Raw genomic sequence first — 13,637 nt, 5'->3', positions numbered from 1 at the left:
TTCCCAGTGTCTGGTAGAAGAAATGGGTCTAGAGACACAAAGGGGGCAAGAATGGAGGTGGCAGTCGCGGGTGCAGCCAGGGAGTGACCAGAAGGACTTGGGCCCAGTACAAAAAGCAATTCACTGTCCCTACAGGCACCACCAAGGCAAGGACAGAAACCACAGACATCACAGAAATAATACAGCAGGCTGTCTCCACCTCCTCAACCACAGGGTGTGCACCTTTTAGAAGTAGAAAAGGACACATGGTGCCACATATTTAGATGCACTTTTGGGTTACCCGGATGATGTTTTCTCAGTTGTTTACTCATTAACTTTTCTCTTAATAGTTATTGCTCATGCTTTTGTTCAGGTTTGTGTGTTATTATTTCTCGATGTCTGAAGAGTCATGGAGTAAAGGGCCTGGTGGGGATTTGGGGGATTGGATTTACTGCGGTGCCATGGTCTCTGTTTGGGAGAATGTTGGTGGTGGAGATTCCATTTTCAATGTTTTAGGGGGGCAATGGGTTTCCACAGATATGTGTGTTCTCTGAATGATTTCTTCTCCGATGGTAGGTGAGTTGCAGCGGCATCTATCTTCAGGCTGAGAGGCGCTTAAGTGAGACATGAATCAATGGGGCCTTTGCAGCCATGCCAGCCTGCCAATTGCCCTGAAGCCTGGGACAACCTTGGCAGTCTTCCTCCAATGCCTGGGTACTGCATTTCTCTACAGCTCCCCTTCATCCTCCTCTTCTACTCCTCCCTGCCCCACTCTGAGGAAGAGTAAGACTCCAGTTCCTCCTCTTCATCCAGCTCCAGGCCTCTTTGTAGTGTCACGTTCTACAGTGTGCAGCAGAAACCACAATACGAGACACCCTGGCTGGTTCGTGCAGGAGGGTACCATGCGATTACTCAAGGCAATGGTAGCGCATCTTCAAGATGCCAATGGTCAGTTCAATGCAGGTTCATGGTAGTTGATGGTTTTTGTTGTAGCGTCTCTGCCTTTGTGTCTGGATGCCAGATGGGCATCAGGAGCCACTCTCCTCGCAGGATAACATTATGGCCCAACAGCAACCCACGGAGTCTGGATGTTGGCCAGTCTGGTACTCTTGCAGGATGAAGAAACTGTGACAGCTGCCCTGGAACTGAGCACAGGTCTGCAAGATGTGCCTCCTGTGGTCAGAGACCAGCTGGGCATTCAGCGAATCGGAAACCTTTTTGGTTCAGGAATCTGGCTGACTGGTATGTCAGTGCCTTGATGGTTAGGTGGGTACAATCTGACCTCCTGGACCTGAGAGAATCCATCAATGGCAGCAAACCCCATTGCCCTCTGCGTCTGAGCTGGCCCATCTGTTACAGAAGGATGTATTCCCCACTGTATGTTGAGCTTCAGGCTGCGGGATGCCACTCAGGTCCACAGCTGATCCCTGGAATGACCTGGATACATAAAAATTCAGGGCGATGGTGTCTTGATGGCTCTAAGTAAGATACTGCCATGGGGTTGGAAAGGCCTCAGATCATTGTGGACCAGGGCGCAAATGTCCGAGGCTAACTGCCTTGATACCAGAACTGAGAGGTTAGAACCATAAAGTAAGACTGAACAGGTTAGGGCACTTTTCTCCAGAAAAAGGCTAAGGAATGACCAAATGGAGGACTTTAAAATTATGAAGGAGTTTGTTAGCGTAGACATATAAAGAAGTTAGTTCCTCTTGAGGGCATTCCAAAATCAGTGGTCAAAAATAAAAGCTGATCATTAGTAAATCCAATACCAAATTCAGAAGAAACTTCTTTATCCAGAGAGTGGTTAAACTGTGGAACTTCTCCCACAGGGAGAAGTTGAGGCAAATAGCATAAATGCATTCAAGAGGAAAATGTATAAGCACATGAGATAGAAAGGAATAAAAGGATATGCTAGTAGGGTTAGATAAATCAGGGGGGGAAGAAGCTCGTGCGGAGCATAAAACCAGCATAGGCCTAGTGGGCTGAATGGCCTGTTTCAGTGCTGTAAATTACATGTGCTTCCTTGCATCATAGCTGTGTCTGCTGTAGACTCATTTACAGGAACTGATTGTCACAATTACTCAACAGCTCCATTGTAACTGTATCCTGCATCTGCCAGGATGCTAGAAGGTGAAGTAGGTAGGTTTAAGTCTTATTTCTCTAGTAATGCCTGTGTTCCTATGTTTTAGGTGCTACAGAAATGTTTCCTCCCTATTAGTTTCATTTGCTTCTATTCATCCTTCTATCTCTTCCTTCAACAACCCACCCTCTCTCAGCCAGGTGCCCAATCCAATTCATATGCCTTTTTCTGATAACACCAATCAGATTGCTGATTTGTCAGTCACTGCTGGGGGAGATTGGACACGAGAGATCCTGACCCAAAATTTGTTGCAGCAGCCTTAATTTTTTACCCAAAAGCCATAGTTGAATTTCTCCTCAGTATTCTAATGGCTTCCTTCGACAGCATCGTCCCAGCCTGTGACCTCTACCACCTGGAAGGATAGAGGCAACAGATGCATGGGGAACACCACCTGGAAGTTCCCCTCCAAGTCACACACCATCCTGACTTGGAAATATATCACCGTTCCTTCGCTGTCGCTGGGTCAAAATCCTGGAACTCCCTCCCTAACAGCACTGTGGGTGTATCTGCAGCGGTTCAAGAAGGCAGCTCACCACCACCTTCTCAAGGCAATTAGGGATGGGCAATAAATGTTGGCCTAGCCAGCAATGCCCACATCTTGTGAAAAAATAAAAAACTTTGTGACCTAACTGAATGAATAGGTTTAGCACAACTTCTTTGTTTTCTACCTCTATATAGAAGCATTAGAGTTTTTAAAAATGGTTTTAACAATTTGTCCTACCACTTCAAAAGTAGACCGGACCTATAACTTGGTGGTAATGTTCCTGCCTCTGAGTTAGTAAATCTGGGATTCAAATCCTACTCCAGACACTCCCAGCAAGTGGAGATGAAAGCTCCAGCGCTGAATCTTAGGTTGACATCCAGGAGGATACATATGTTCAGTGAATGATTCTGACTGCCTCTCCTTTTACAGGCTGTGGGAGTCCAGACAAGCCTCCTGTCATATTGGACTCATCAGCTGGTGTGAAGATGGAAGAAGTGTTTACATTGCTGCCTGTCAGACTACTAACCAGTCAGCATTTGAATCCATAGACCTTGTTCTCCATAGGATGAGTGTAAAGTTAGGAAAACAAGCATGACCACTTTTAACAATTTGTTTGCTTGAATCCCCAAGTCTCTCTGATCCTTTATTCCTTTTACCGTTTTGCCATTGACCGTATTTCCTGCCCTTATTAGTCATTCCAAAACAATCACTTTATATTTCTCTAGTTTAAATTTCATCTGACCAATCTACTAATATCCTCGTGATGTTGAATGTTCAGCTGTTTGTTGTTGTTATCACTGTTTAGGTGCTTAACTGTGTGCTTTTTGTAATAAGAATGGTGAACTTGATAACTGCAAAGAAAAGATGAATTAGCATTAAAAAAGCACCTTTCACAACTTCAGGATGTTCCAAAACACTTCACAGCTGATTAAGTAATTTTGAAGCGTAGGCACTATTGTAATGTTGGAAACATGGCAGCCAATTAGTGCACAGCAAGCTCCCACAAACAGCAATATGATAATGACTAGATAATCTGTTCTTATCGTGTTGGTTGAGGGATAATTGTTGACCAGGACACTGGGGAGAACAAACCTGCCCTTCTTTAACATAGTGTCACGCCACCAGTTACATCCATCTGAGGGGGCAAATGGGGCCTCAGTTTAACAGCTCACCTGAAAAAGAGCACCTTTGATAGTGCAGCATTCCCTCAGCAGTGCAGTGGAATTGTCAGCCTGGACCATGTACTCATGTGCTCAAGCCTTTGGAGTGAGATTCCCTTAGAGTCAGAAAAGACTCCACAGGAAAGCTTTGTTTTAATAAAATACACAAATTTTAAACTTACCATTGATGGCCGCTGAAGAATCCTTCACTGGGTAGCAGCAAGGAATCCTTCAACAGGTACTAGGTTGCTAATTTACATATTTAATGGGAATAACTGCCTGTGTTAAGTGTCTACCTGGGGCATGGGTGAAAAAACCCCACAACTTTAATGGTGGGACTGAGACTTGTGCGTTTGGACACATATTGCTCCATGGCTAAATTGCTCTAGTTGGCACCCATTTTGTGCCTGAAAAAGAGAAGCACTATATATGAATTTCTAGATCAAGATATTTGGGTCTAATATTTGGAGGGATATAATGTTTTGTGCGATGGAACACAGCAAACTACCAAAATAAAATTTGATTACAAACTTTTCACGTTGCCACATAGTTAGGAATTGTTCCAATCATGTAGGATTAATGAGGAACATAATAGTATATATGACTCAACCATCCAAATCGACTTAATGGTAACAAATAATCTCTCATTAGATAGGCTGTTGATGCCGAGGCTATTTGAAAGGGGTATAGGTAAGTATTTGAAAAGGAAGGAAGCAAAGAAACAGGGCAGGGAAATGAGGTCAGGGTTGTCAGATCCCGTCAAAGAGCTAGCACTGGGTGTGATGGGCCAACTGACCTCCTTTTGTGCCATACTTGCATGTAAAATTGGGCTGGTAGTGAGATCAAAATTGTATATGGAACAGAATTGCTAACTCACAGCAGAGCTGGTTCCTCACTTTCAATACAGCTACAGAAACATAGCATCTACCCGACTGTGGAAAATTGCCCAGCTATGTGCAGTCAAATCAATCAGGCCAATTACATAGTCATTGGTCTATTGTTAGTCATCGGCAAAGTGATGGAAGTTGTCATTGACAGTGCTATAAAGCATCACTTAAGCAGCAATAACTTGCTCACTAGTGTTCAGTTTGGGTTCCATCAGGGCCACTCAGCTCCACACTCAATTACAGCTTTGGTCCAAACATGGACTAAAGAGCTGAATTCCAGAGGTGAGGTGAGAATGACTGTCCTTGACAACAAAACAGCATTTAACTGAGCGTGGCATCAAGGAGCCTCAGCAAAACTGAAGTCAATGGGAATTAGGGTACCAACACTCATTGGTTGGAGTCATATCTAGCACAAAGGAAGATGATTGTGATTGTTGGAGACCAATCATCTCAGCCCCAGGACATCACTGCAGGAGTTCATGAGGGTAGTTACCATCTTCAGCTGCTTCATCAATGGCATTCCTTACATCATAAGGTCAGATGGGAATGTTTACTGATTATTGCGCAATGTTCAGCGCCATTTGCAACCCCTCAGACACTGAAGCAGTCTGTGCCTGCATGCAGCAAGACCTGAACAACATCCAGGCTTGGGCTGATAAATAGGAAGCAACATTTGTGCCACACAAGTGCCAGACAATGACCATCTCTAATAATGTAACCATCTCCCCAGGATATTCAGTGGAATTACCATTGCTGAATTCCCCCTTATCAACATCCTGGGGGTTACTATTGACCAGAAACTGAACTGGACCAGCCATATAAATACTGTGGCTACAAGAGCAGGTCAGAGACTGGGTATGCTGCGGTGAGTAACTCACCTCCTGACTCCCCAAATCCTGTCCACCATCTGCAAGGCACAAGTCAGGAGTGCGCTGGAACAGGCTGTACTTATCTGGTTGAGTGCAGCTCCAACAACGCTCAAGAAGCTTGACACCATCAAAGAAAAAGCTGTCTGCTTAATTGGCACCCTATTTACCACTTAAAACACTCACCCCCTCCATCACCGGCACACAATGGCATCTTGTATATCATCTACAAGACATTCTACAGCAACTCACCAAGCCTCCTTCGACAGCACCTTCAAAACCCTCTCTATCTCCTAGAAGAATGAGGGCAGCAAATGCATGGGAACTCCACCACCCTCCTAGGCACACATCATCCTGACTTGCAACTACATCACCATTCCTTCATTGTCACTGGGTCAAAATCCTAGAATTCTCTCCCTAACAGCACTGTGGACCACATGGGCACCAGTGGTTGAAGAAGGTGGCTCAGCACAACCTTCTCAAGGGCAATTAGGGATGGGAACAAGTGGCCTTGACAGCAATGCTCATGTCTCAAGAATGAATAAAAAGAAAAATTTTCGGCACATGTCAACTTTGGCAGTTAGAGTTCTTACTTGAAACATGTGAGGATCTCATACGTATGTTAATTGGAGTTAGATTGCAAAGATAAAATTGTCTCTGCCCAGCTACTTCCTACTCCCTCCCCACCAGCCACGGGTGGGACAAGTAGAGTTGTGGCCACCGTTATTGTAAATTAAAGGGACACTCACCTGCCTTTGAGGGAAGCTGGGGGAGAATTAAAACTCATTTCTGTGGCACTTGGTGGATTTTAAGCCTTAAAGCTGCCCAACTTCAATGTACTGCTGCATCTTCTATAAAAGAGCTGCCTGCCTTTCTGGAATACAATTTGTTTTCCCTCTGGATCTTCCCCCACCGCCCTGCCCAACCTCCCCCTTTAAGATGCTGCTGTAGCTTCTTCACCTTGGGCCGTCCCATCTGATTGCTCATCCTGTGATGGGCAGGCTGCCTGTCGATGGGAATGTTTCTCACTGGCCATATTTTAATGAGGACCCTGAGTCAAAATGGAGCAGGCTCTACACTGACCTTGGTGGCAAAGGGGCGCAGGGTGAGGTGGGTTGATTTGTTTGTGGGGTTGGGGGGGTGGGGAGATCTACATCCTGGTCAAAGCCCGCTGCCCATCACATTCCAGGTTACAAGCTCAGTTTTGATGGGATCTCAAATTTTCTCAAGTCTGTCATTCTCACCGTGAACCATCTTCTGCCCCAGTGTCCTTTGTACATCTACGTGACTTTAAAGATTGCTGAAACTGCCAAAGGTGGAAGCTGAGCATTGTGTCTGCCATGCTGATTAACTTTAGGTTGGGCTAAACATGATCAAACTTGGAAAGTGTTGCATGCCAAGACATACTGTGAAAACACAAGCAGCCTTTCACTGGAGGTCAGTTGTGGTTTTTGACAGAACCAGGGCCATGGTAGCCAATCAACATGGCAACACTGCTCTCAAAAACAGGAACAGAGGAAAATGGCAGAAAATGCAATGATTAGTTACAAGTGTAAAAAGCATTACCACTGGTGTGATGGTTATCAGGATGAAGTGTCACTAGAAATTAAAACAATACATCACACAATTAGTAAACTGGCAAAGAGTAAGAAAAAGTACCTCCCAGTCACCTCGAACACAGGGTCAATCTCATGTGCACTGCAATTTATGGTAAAACTACGTTAGCAAAAAAAATGATTGAGGCAGTAGATGACTTACTTAACAAGTTTATTTTTTCACAGTCTAAAGCTTTTTGGTTTTGTTTAATCTTGCAAGACAGAAAATTTCCTTTCACAGACAGGCTTGGTGCTTTTTAAAGATAATCAGAGAATAAGAGAAAGGAGACAAGACATAATGTATACAAAATATCCTCTGGTAATGATCTGGAATGTTGCTGTTAGTCTCAGGAAATTATTATCCAAGAATGTACCAGCTCTTCTCTCCCACACTGTCACCACACCCAGCTTTTTTAAAATATAGAGCATCATGAAGTCAACAGCCTCGAATTGTTGAACAGGCTTGATAGGGTGGGCAAAGGAAAAATATTTTCTTTGCTGGGAGAATTCAGAGCAAAGGGGCATAGCCTTCAAATTGGAGCTAGGTTATTCAGGGGTGATTTCAGGAAGTTCTTCTTCGCACAAGGGGTAGCGGAAATCTGAATTCTCTCCCTCAAAGGGCTGTTGAGATTCAGCCAGTGCAACCTTTAACATTGAGATTGACAGATTTTTGTTAGGCAAATTTAAGGAATACAGGACAATGGAGTTAAGATACTGACCAGGAATGATTTAACTGAATGGAGGGATAGGCACAAGGGGGGTGGATGGCCTCCTTCTGGCCCTTATGCCCCTATGTTTCCTGTGATGGGAGCATCAAGAACAAGGGTACGTAATTTTAAAAATTCAGAGGGAAACCACACAATTGTACATGGAAATCCAGAACTCCAAAAGGCTGTGGATGATGGGGTACAATTGGAGCTTTCAATTTTTACTGGGTAAGAATATACAGCAAAAGCTCATGCAGGAAGAATGAGCACTAAGTACCAGAAAGGGACACGCGCTTATAGAATTATATCTCAAAAGGAGGTGACAGAAGAAACCTGGAGGCAAAAATTAACTCCAAATTCAGAAACTATGCTCAGGCGTATAAAGTTAAGCCGAAAACTCCAAAAGTAAGGTGGCTCAGACAAAGTGAATCATCAATTAGCATTCAGAACACTTTGGTAAAACTTTAACATCAGAGGATTCAGTTCCACTGATGCAAATTATATAAAGTTGTAACGTAGCTCAAAATACCTTAATGTTGTATCCTGGTTCATCTCATTTACAGGCTCTCTGTAAATTGTACCAAAAACAAAAACATAACCATCTTCAAGATTAGTGAACATTGCAAGATACAATGACCACAAGGTCGGTCACTGCTGGTTTTGATACTTAACATTAGAAGATTGCTCATCAACTAATTTAGGTCATAAATTCTACAGCAATTTCCTGTACTTCAAATAAATTAACAGGGTTAAAGATGCATTTATCCTCTGTAGACTGTTAAGGACACAAATGATATAACTATACCAGAAATAAGCAAACATCCAAATTCCAAAAGCTTGCAGTACAGCATGCAGTAAAAGACAGATGTGGCAACACAGTCCAGTAGCACTTTCACCCCATTGTGTCTTTGTTAACCGTATGTGACAATTCAACAATCCTCATAACCTCAGTAATAATGCTACTCACTCAACCTAATGACAAACTATTTTTTGGGGTAGTGTCTGCTGGCAAACCAAATGCATTACTTAGAAAAGATGCTTGTGTCAGCAGTAGCGTACGGTCACAATTACCTGCTCCTTATAAGACATTTGCACATGCCATTTATTTCAAATGTGACAGCTGGTGAAAGCAATTCTCTCAGAGGGTCGTGAGTCCTTGGAACTCTCTTCATCAAAATGTGGCAGGGCTGTAAAATCCCACCGCGGGAAATTTGGCAGCCCAGCCAAAGGTTCATTGACTTTCAACGGGACCAGGTGGTCAGTGGGGCCGTAAAATCCTGCTCAGAGTCTTTGAATAGTTTTAAGGCAGAGACAGATAGATTCTTGATAAGCAAGGGGGTGAAAGGTTATATGGGGTAGGTGGAAATGTGGGGTTGAGGTGACAATCAGATCAGCCATGATCTTATTAAATGGCAAATCAGGCTTGATGGGCCTAGTGGCCTACTCCTCTCAATTCATATGTTCGTATCTAAAGTGATGTGTTCAGAGAGCTTTTGTTAGGCCTGGTCAAAGGAAAACAACTTGCATTTTATAGCAGCTCTAATGTGGAAAAAAATATTACAAAGCACTTCAAAAAGCTCGAAGGAAAAACTGGACATGGAACTTAAGAAGGTGATATTAGGAGGAGTGGCTAAAAATTTAAAAGGAGGAAAGGGAGGTAGAGAGGCAGAGGATTAAGAGGCAGAATTCCAGAGCATGGAAACTAACTGGCTTAAGGCACAGCTGCCAATGAGTAATTGTGGCATGAAGGAGCCCTAGCAAAATTGAAGTCATTGGCAATTAAGGGGAAAACTTTCCATTGGCTGAAGTCATTTGAGAACAAAGGTTGTGGTGGTTGGGGGTAAATCATCTCGGTCCCATGACATTGCTGAAGGGGCTTCTTAGGGTAGTGTCCTAGGCACAACCATCTTCAGCTATTTCATCAATGACCTTCCCTCCAACATAAGGTCAGAGGAGGGATGTTCACTGATGATTTTCACAGTGCTCAGTACCATTCGCAACTCCTCAGGTCCATGCAGCAAGACCTGGACAACATTCAGGCTTGGGCTGATAAGTGGGAGGTAACAATTGTGTCATACAAGTGCCAGGCAATGACCATCTCCAGCAAGAGAGAATCTAACCATCTTCCTTTGACATCCAATGGCATTACCATAGCTGAATCCCCTACTAACAATATCCCTGGGCCAGAAAATTAAGTGGATAAGCCATTTAAATACTGTGGCTACCAGAGCAGTTCAGAGACTGGGAATTCTGCAGTGAGTAATCCCTTGTGATTCCCCCAAAGCCTGTCCACAATCTACAAGGCACAAGTCAGGAGTGTGATGGAATCGTCTCCAATTGTCTAGAAGCTCAACACCATCCAAGACAAAGTAGCCCACTTCATCGGCACCTCATGACCACCTTATATATTCACTCTCTCCGCCACCTGTGTATAGTGGCAGCAGTGCGTACCATCCACAAGACGCACTGCAGCAACTCGCCAAGGCTCTTTCAGTAGCACCTTCCAAATCGGGAACTTCTTTTTAAAAATTCTTTCATGGGGTGTGGGAGTCACTGGCTAGGCTAACATTTATTGCCCATCCCTAATTTCCCTTGAAAAGGTGGTGGTGGTGAGCTGCCTTCTTGAACTGCTGCAGTCCATGTGGTGTAGATACACCTACAGTGCTGTTAGGGAAGGAGTTCCAGGATTTTGACCCAGCGACAGTGAAGGAACGGCGACATATTTCCAAGTCAAGATGGTGAGTGGTTGGAGGGGAACTTCCAGGTGGTGGTGTTCCCATCTATCTGCTGCCCTTGTCCTTCTAGATGGAAGTGGTCATGGGTTTGCAAGATGCTGTCTAAGGAGCTTTGGTGAGTTCCTGCAGTGCATCTTGTAGATGGTACACACTGCTGCCTCTATACATCAGTGGTGGAGGGAGTGAACATTTGTGGATGGGGTGCCAATTAAGCGGATTGCTTTGTCCTGGATGGTGTCAAGCTTCTTCAGTGTTGTTGGAGCTGCACTCATCCAGGCAAGTGGAGAGTATTCCATCACACTTCTGACATGCCTTGTAGATGGTGGACAAGATTTGGGGAATCAGGAGGTGAGATTCCTAGCCTCTGACCTGCTCTTGTAGCCACAGTATTTATATGGCTAGTCCAGTTCAGGTTCTGGTGAATGGTAACCCCTAGGATGTTGATGGTGGAGGAATCAGCAATGGTAATATCATAGAATGTCAAGGAGCAATGTTTGGATTCTCTCTTGTCGGAGGTGGTCATTGCCTGACACTTGTATGGTGCAAATGTTACTTGCCACTTGTCAGCCCAAACCTGAATATTGTCTAGTTCTTGCTGCTTTTAGACATGGACTGCTTCAGTATCTGAGGAGTCACAAATGGTGCAGAACATTATGCAATCATCAGCAAACATCTACACTTCTGACCTTGTGATAGAAGGAAAGTCATTGATGAAGCAGCTGAAGATGTTTGGGCTTAGAACACTACCCTGAGGAGCTCCTGCAGTGAAGACCTACCTAGAAGGACAAGGTTAGCAGGCGCATGGGAACATCACTACTTGCAAGTTCCCCTCTAAGCCACACATCATTCTGACTTAGAACTGCTTTGCCATTCTTTCACAGTCGCTGGGCCAAATTCCTGGAGCTCCCTTCGTAACAGCACCCTGCGTGTCCTACACAACACAGACAGCAACAGTTCAAGAGGAAGCTCATCAACGCCTTCTCAAGTACAATTAGGGATGGGCGCTAAATGCTGGCTTTGTCAATGATGCCCACATCCCAAGAAAAATAAAATAAAATGATGACGCAAATGAAATGAGGATGTACAAGAAGCCAAAATCAGAGAAACTGAGAGTTTGGCACATGTTGAGGGCTGTTTGTTTCAACACAGTTATTTTACTTACTTGCTCCAGTAAACCTTTCCAGAAACTTTCAGCATCTCCCCAAGGGTAGCAAGGAGAAGTGAAGATTTTCCACATCCCACCTGCCCTACAATCATTGTCAGCTGACCTGAAAATAAATAATAATCAAAGAATCTTTCATCAGTTCCACGTTAAATAACTTGTTAAGAAACATCTTCAGAAATTCTATTTCGGCAACATGAGCAGCGATACAGGAATGTTCCAAATAGTTTGCTTCAGTTAAGGCTGAAACAAGCCAATCTAAGAGATTGTGAAAAAAAATTGGTCTGGCTTTTGCCACTTGGAATTATAAACAAGGCTTAATGCTGTAAATCTGTTCATTTTCCCTCTCTTCCACCTGATCATTTCCCTTCTACATGCAAGTCCATTTATGCACAATTAAGGAGACTAACTAAAATATTGCAGTTTCACTTACTCTTTAACCACTAATATAAGAGGCACATAAAATGGAGAACAAATAACAAAAGATTAAAAACTCCACTCTCTAATTTAGCATTTGAGAAGATGTGGTTTTCTTATCTAAATAAGCTTTTCGTCATTTTGGGTCTAAGTCATGACAACGCGTAATTGGAGACATTAAACACCCACTTTTGAGCATTTCTCAATTCTCAGAGGACTAATTGCAAATTTCTTGTTCATCCAATCTGGAGAGGTCAAACCTTCTAGGTCAATCACAGCAACAGCTTATATAGTGTCTTTTGCGTGGTAAAACAATCTCTTGGCAGTTGACAGGGGCATTGTGAAACAATATTTCACACCAAGGAGATTTAGAATACATGAGCTTGGAAAGAGAGGTAGATTTTAAGGAACATCTTAAAGGAGAAAAGAGCAGTAAAGAGTGTCTTCTCTGATTTTGCCAAATGCAAAGTGAATTCTGTGTACAAGTGGAAGGTTGGATGAGGAGAATGGAGGAAGCAGGCAATAGTAAAAATCGAATGCTGCTGCCACTGGCTCCCATGGAAATAAGGTTGAGGCACTGAGTGCCTGAATTTTATTAACCACTTTATAATGATGAGATAAACACATTACATCTGATCCACTTGAAAACCAGGGGCAGGATTTTTCATATGGCGGGCGGGCTTGACGGGAGCAGGCAGGGGCAGGCGAAGAGCCGATCGCCGCCTGTGATCTGCTCCGTGCCACCATATTATGCAGGTGGGCCAATTATACCCTGCCCAGTGCAATACGTGGCCGGTAGCACTCAGCACTCCCTGTGCAGGCAGAGGAAGGAGGAGAGTCGGGGCCAGCACTCTTTCGCGAAAGAGCACTTCAATCTCCTGAGGCACAGAGCTGCCTCAGAGAGATTGAATCGATAATAAAATTATTAAACAAAAGGTGTAAAAATTTATTGAAACATGTCCCCTCATGTGACTGTAAAATAAAAGTAAAATAAGATGTATTTATTTACTTAATAAATGCTTTAGGAAACCTCATCCCGCTCATGGATGAGGTTTCCTAAAAAAACGCAAAGGCTACTTGGCCTTTTCACCTTCCTGCCAACCTTAAGGTTGTAAGGGCAGTGTTTAGAATAACTTTAGTTAGAGCCTTAATAGCCTTAATAGGCTGTTTACATATTGGTGGGCATGTAGCCGACTCTGGTGCGCGCTCGTTGAACGAAACATCGCTACTGAGCGCGATGACTTTGGGACGCCAGCCCGACATCATCGTGCATCATTCTACATGTCAGCATGTCGAGCCCGCCCCCGCACACCAACCGGAAAATTCTGCTCCAGGGAACCATATTAATACTCATCACCATGCCATTACCACTGATGATACTATTTTAATAAAGCGTTTGCGTATTTTGAGGAACAACACATTACACCTAACAAAATGTTTCAGCAAAAGGTTGCTTGCTGCACAAATCACATGGCAGGATTCTTCCTAATCAAAAGAAGTCGGAA

The 13,637-nt window shown here is 43.8% G+C and overlaps 1 protein-coding gene across 3 annotated transcripts in view; it reads right to left on the bottom strand.

Annotated features, from left to right (window-relative positions):
• The window catches only part of abcc9 (ATP-binding cassette, sub-family C (CFTR/MRP), member 9), a 204,227-nt gene that overhangs the window by 85,955 nt on the left and 104,635 nt on the right, over positions 1-13,637 (bottom strand). For 2 of the 3 annotated variants that reach the window (XM_041202434.1, XM_041202435.1), the window contains exons 17-19: positions 11,716-11,821; positions 8,348-8,386; positions 7,176-7,214 (exon numbers count right to left, since the gene is read on the bottom strand). In XM_041202434.1, coding sequence (XP_041058368.1) covers positions 7,176-7,214; positions 8,348-8,386; positions 11,716-11,821 — 184 coding nt within the window. The remainder of the gene's footprint in view (positions 1-7,175; positions 7,215-8,347; positions 8,387-11,715; positions 11,822-13,637) is intronic. The other variant, XM_041202436.1, reaches the window with a different exon arrangement.

Source organism: Carcharodon carcharias, chromosome 13 (genome assembly GCF_017639515.1).
Source record: "Carcharodon carcharias isolate sCarCar2 chromosome 13, sCarCar2.pri, whole genome shotgun sequence".
In the NCBI taxonomy this organism is placed as follows: domain Eukaryota; kingdom Metazoa; phylum Chordata; class Chondrichthyes; order Lamniformes; family Lamnidae; genus Carcharodon; species Carcharodon carcharias.
This window is presented reverse-complemented; position numbering and strand designations above follow the sequence as displayed.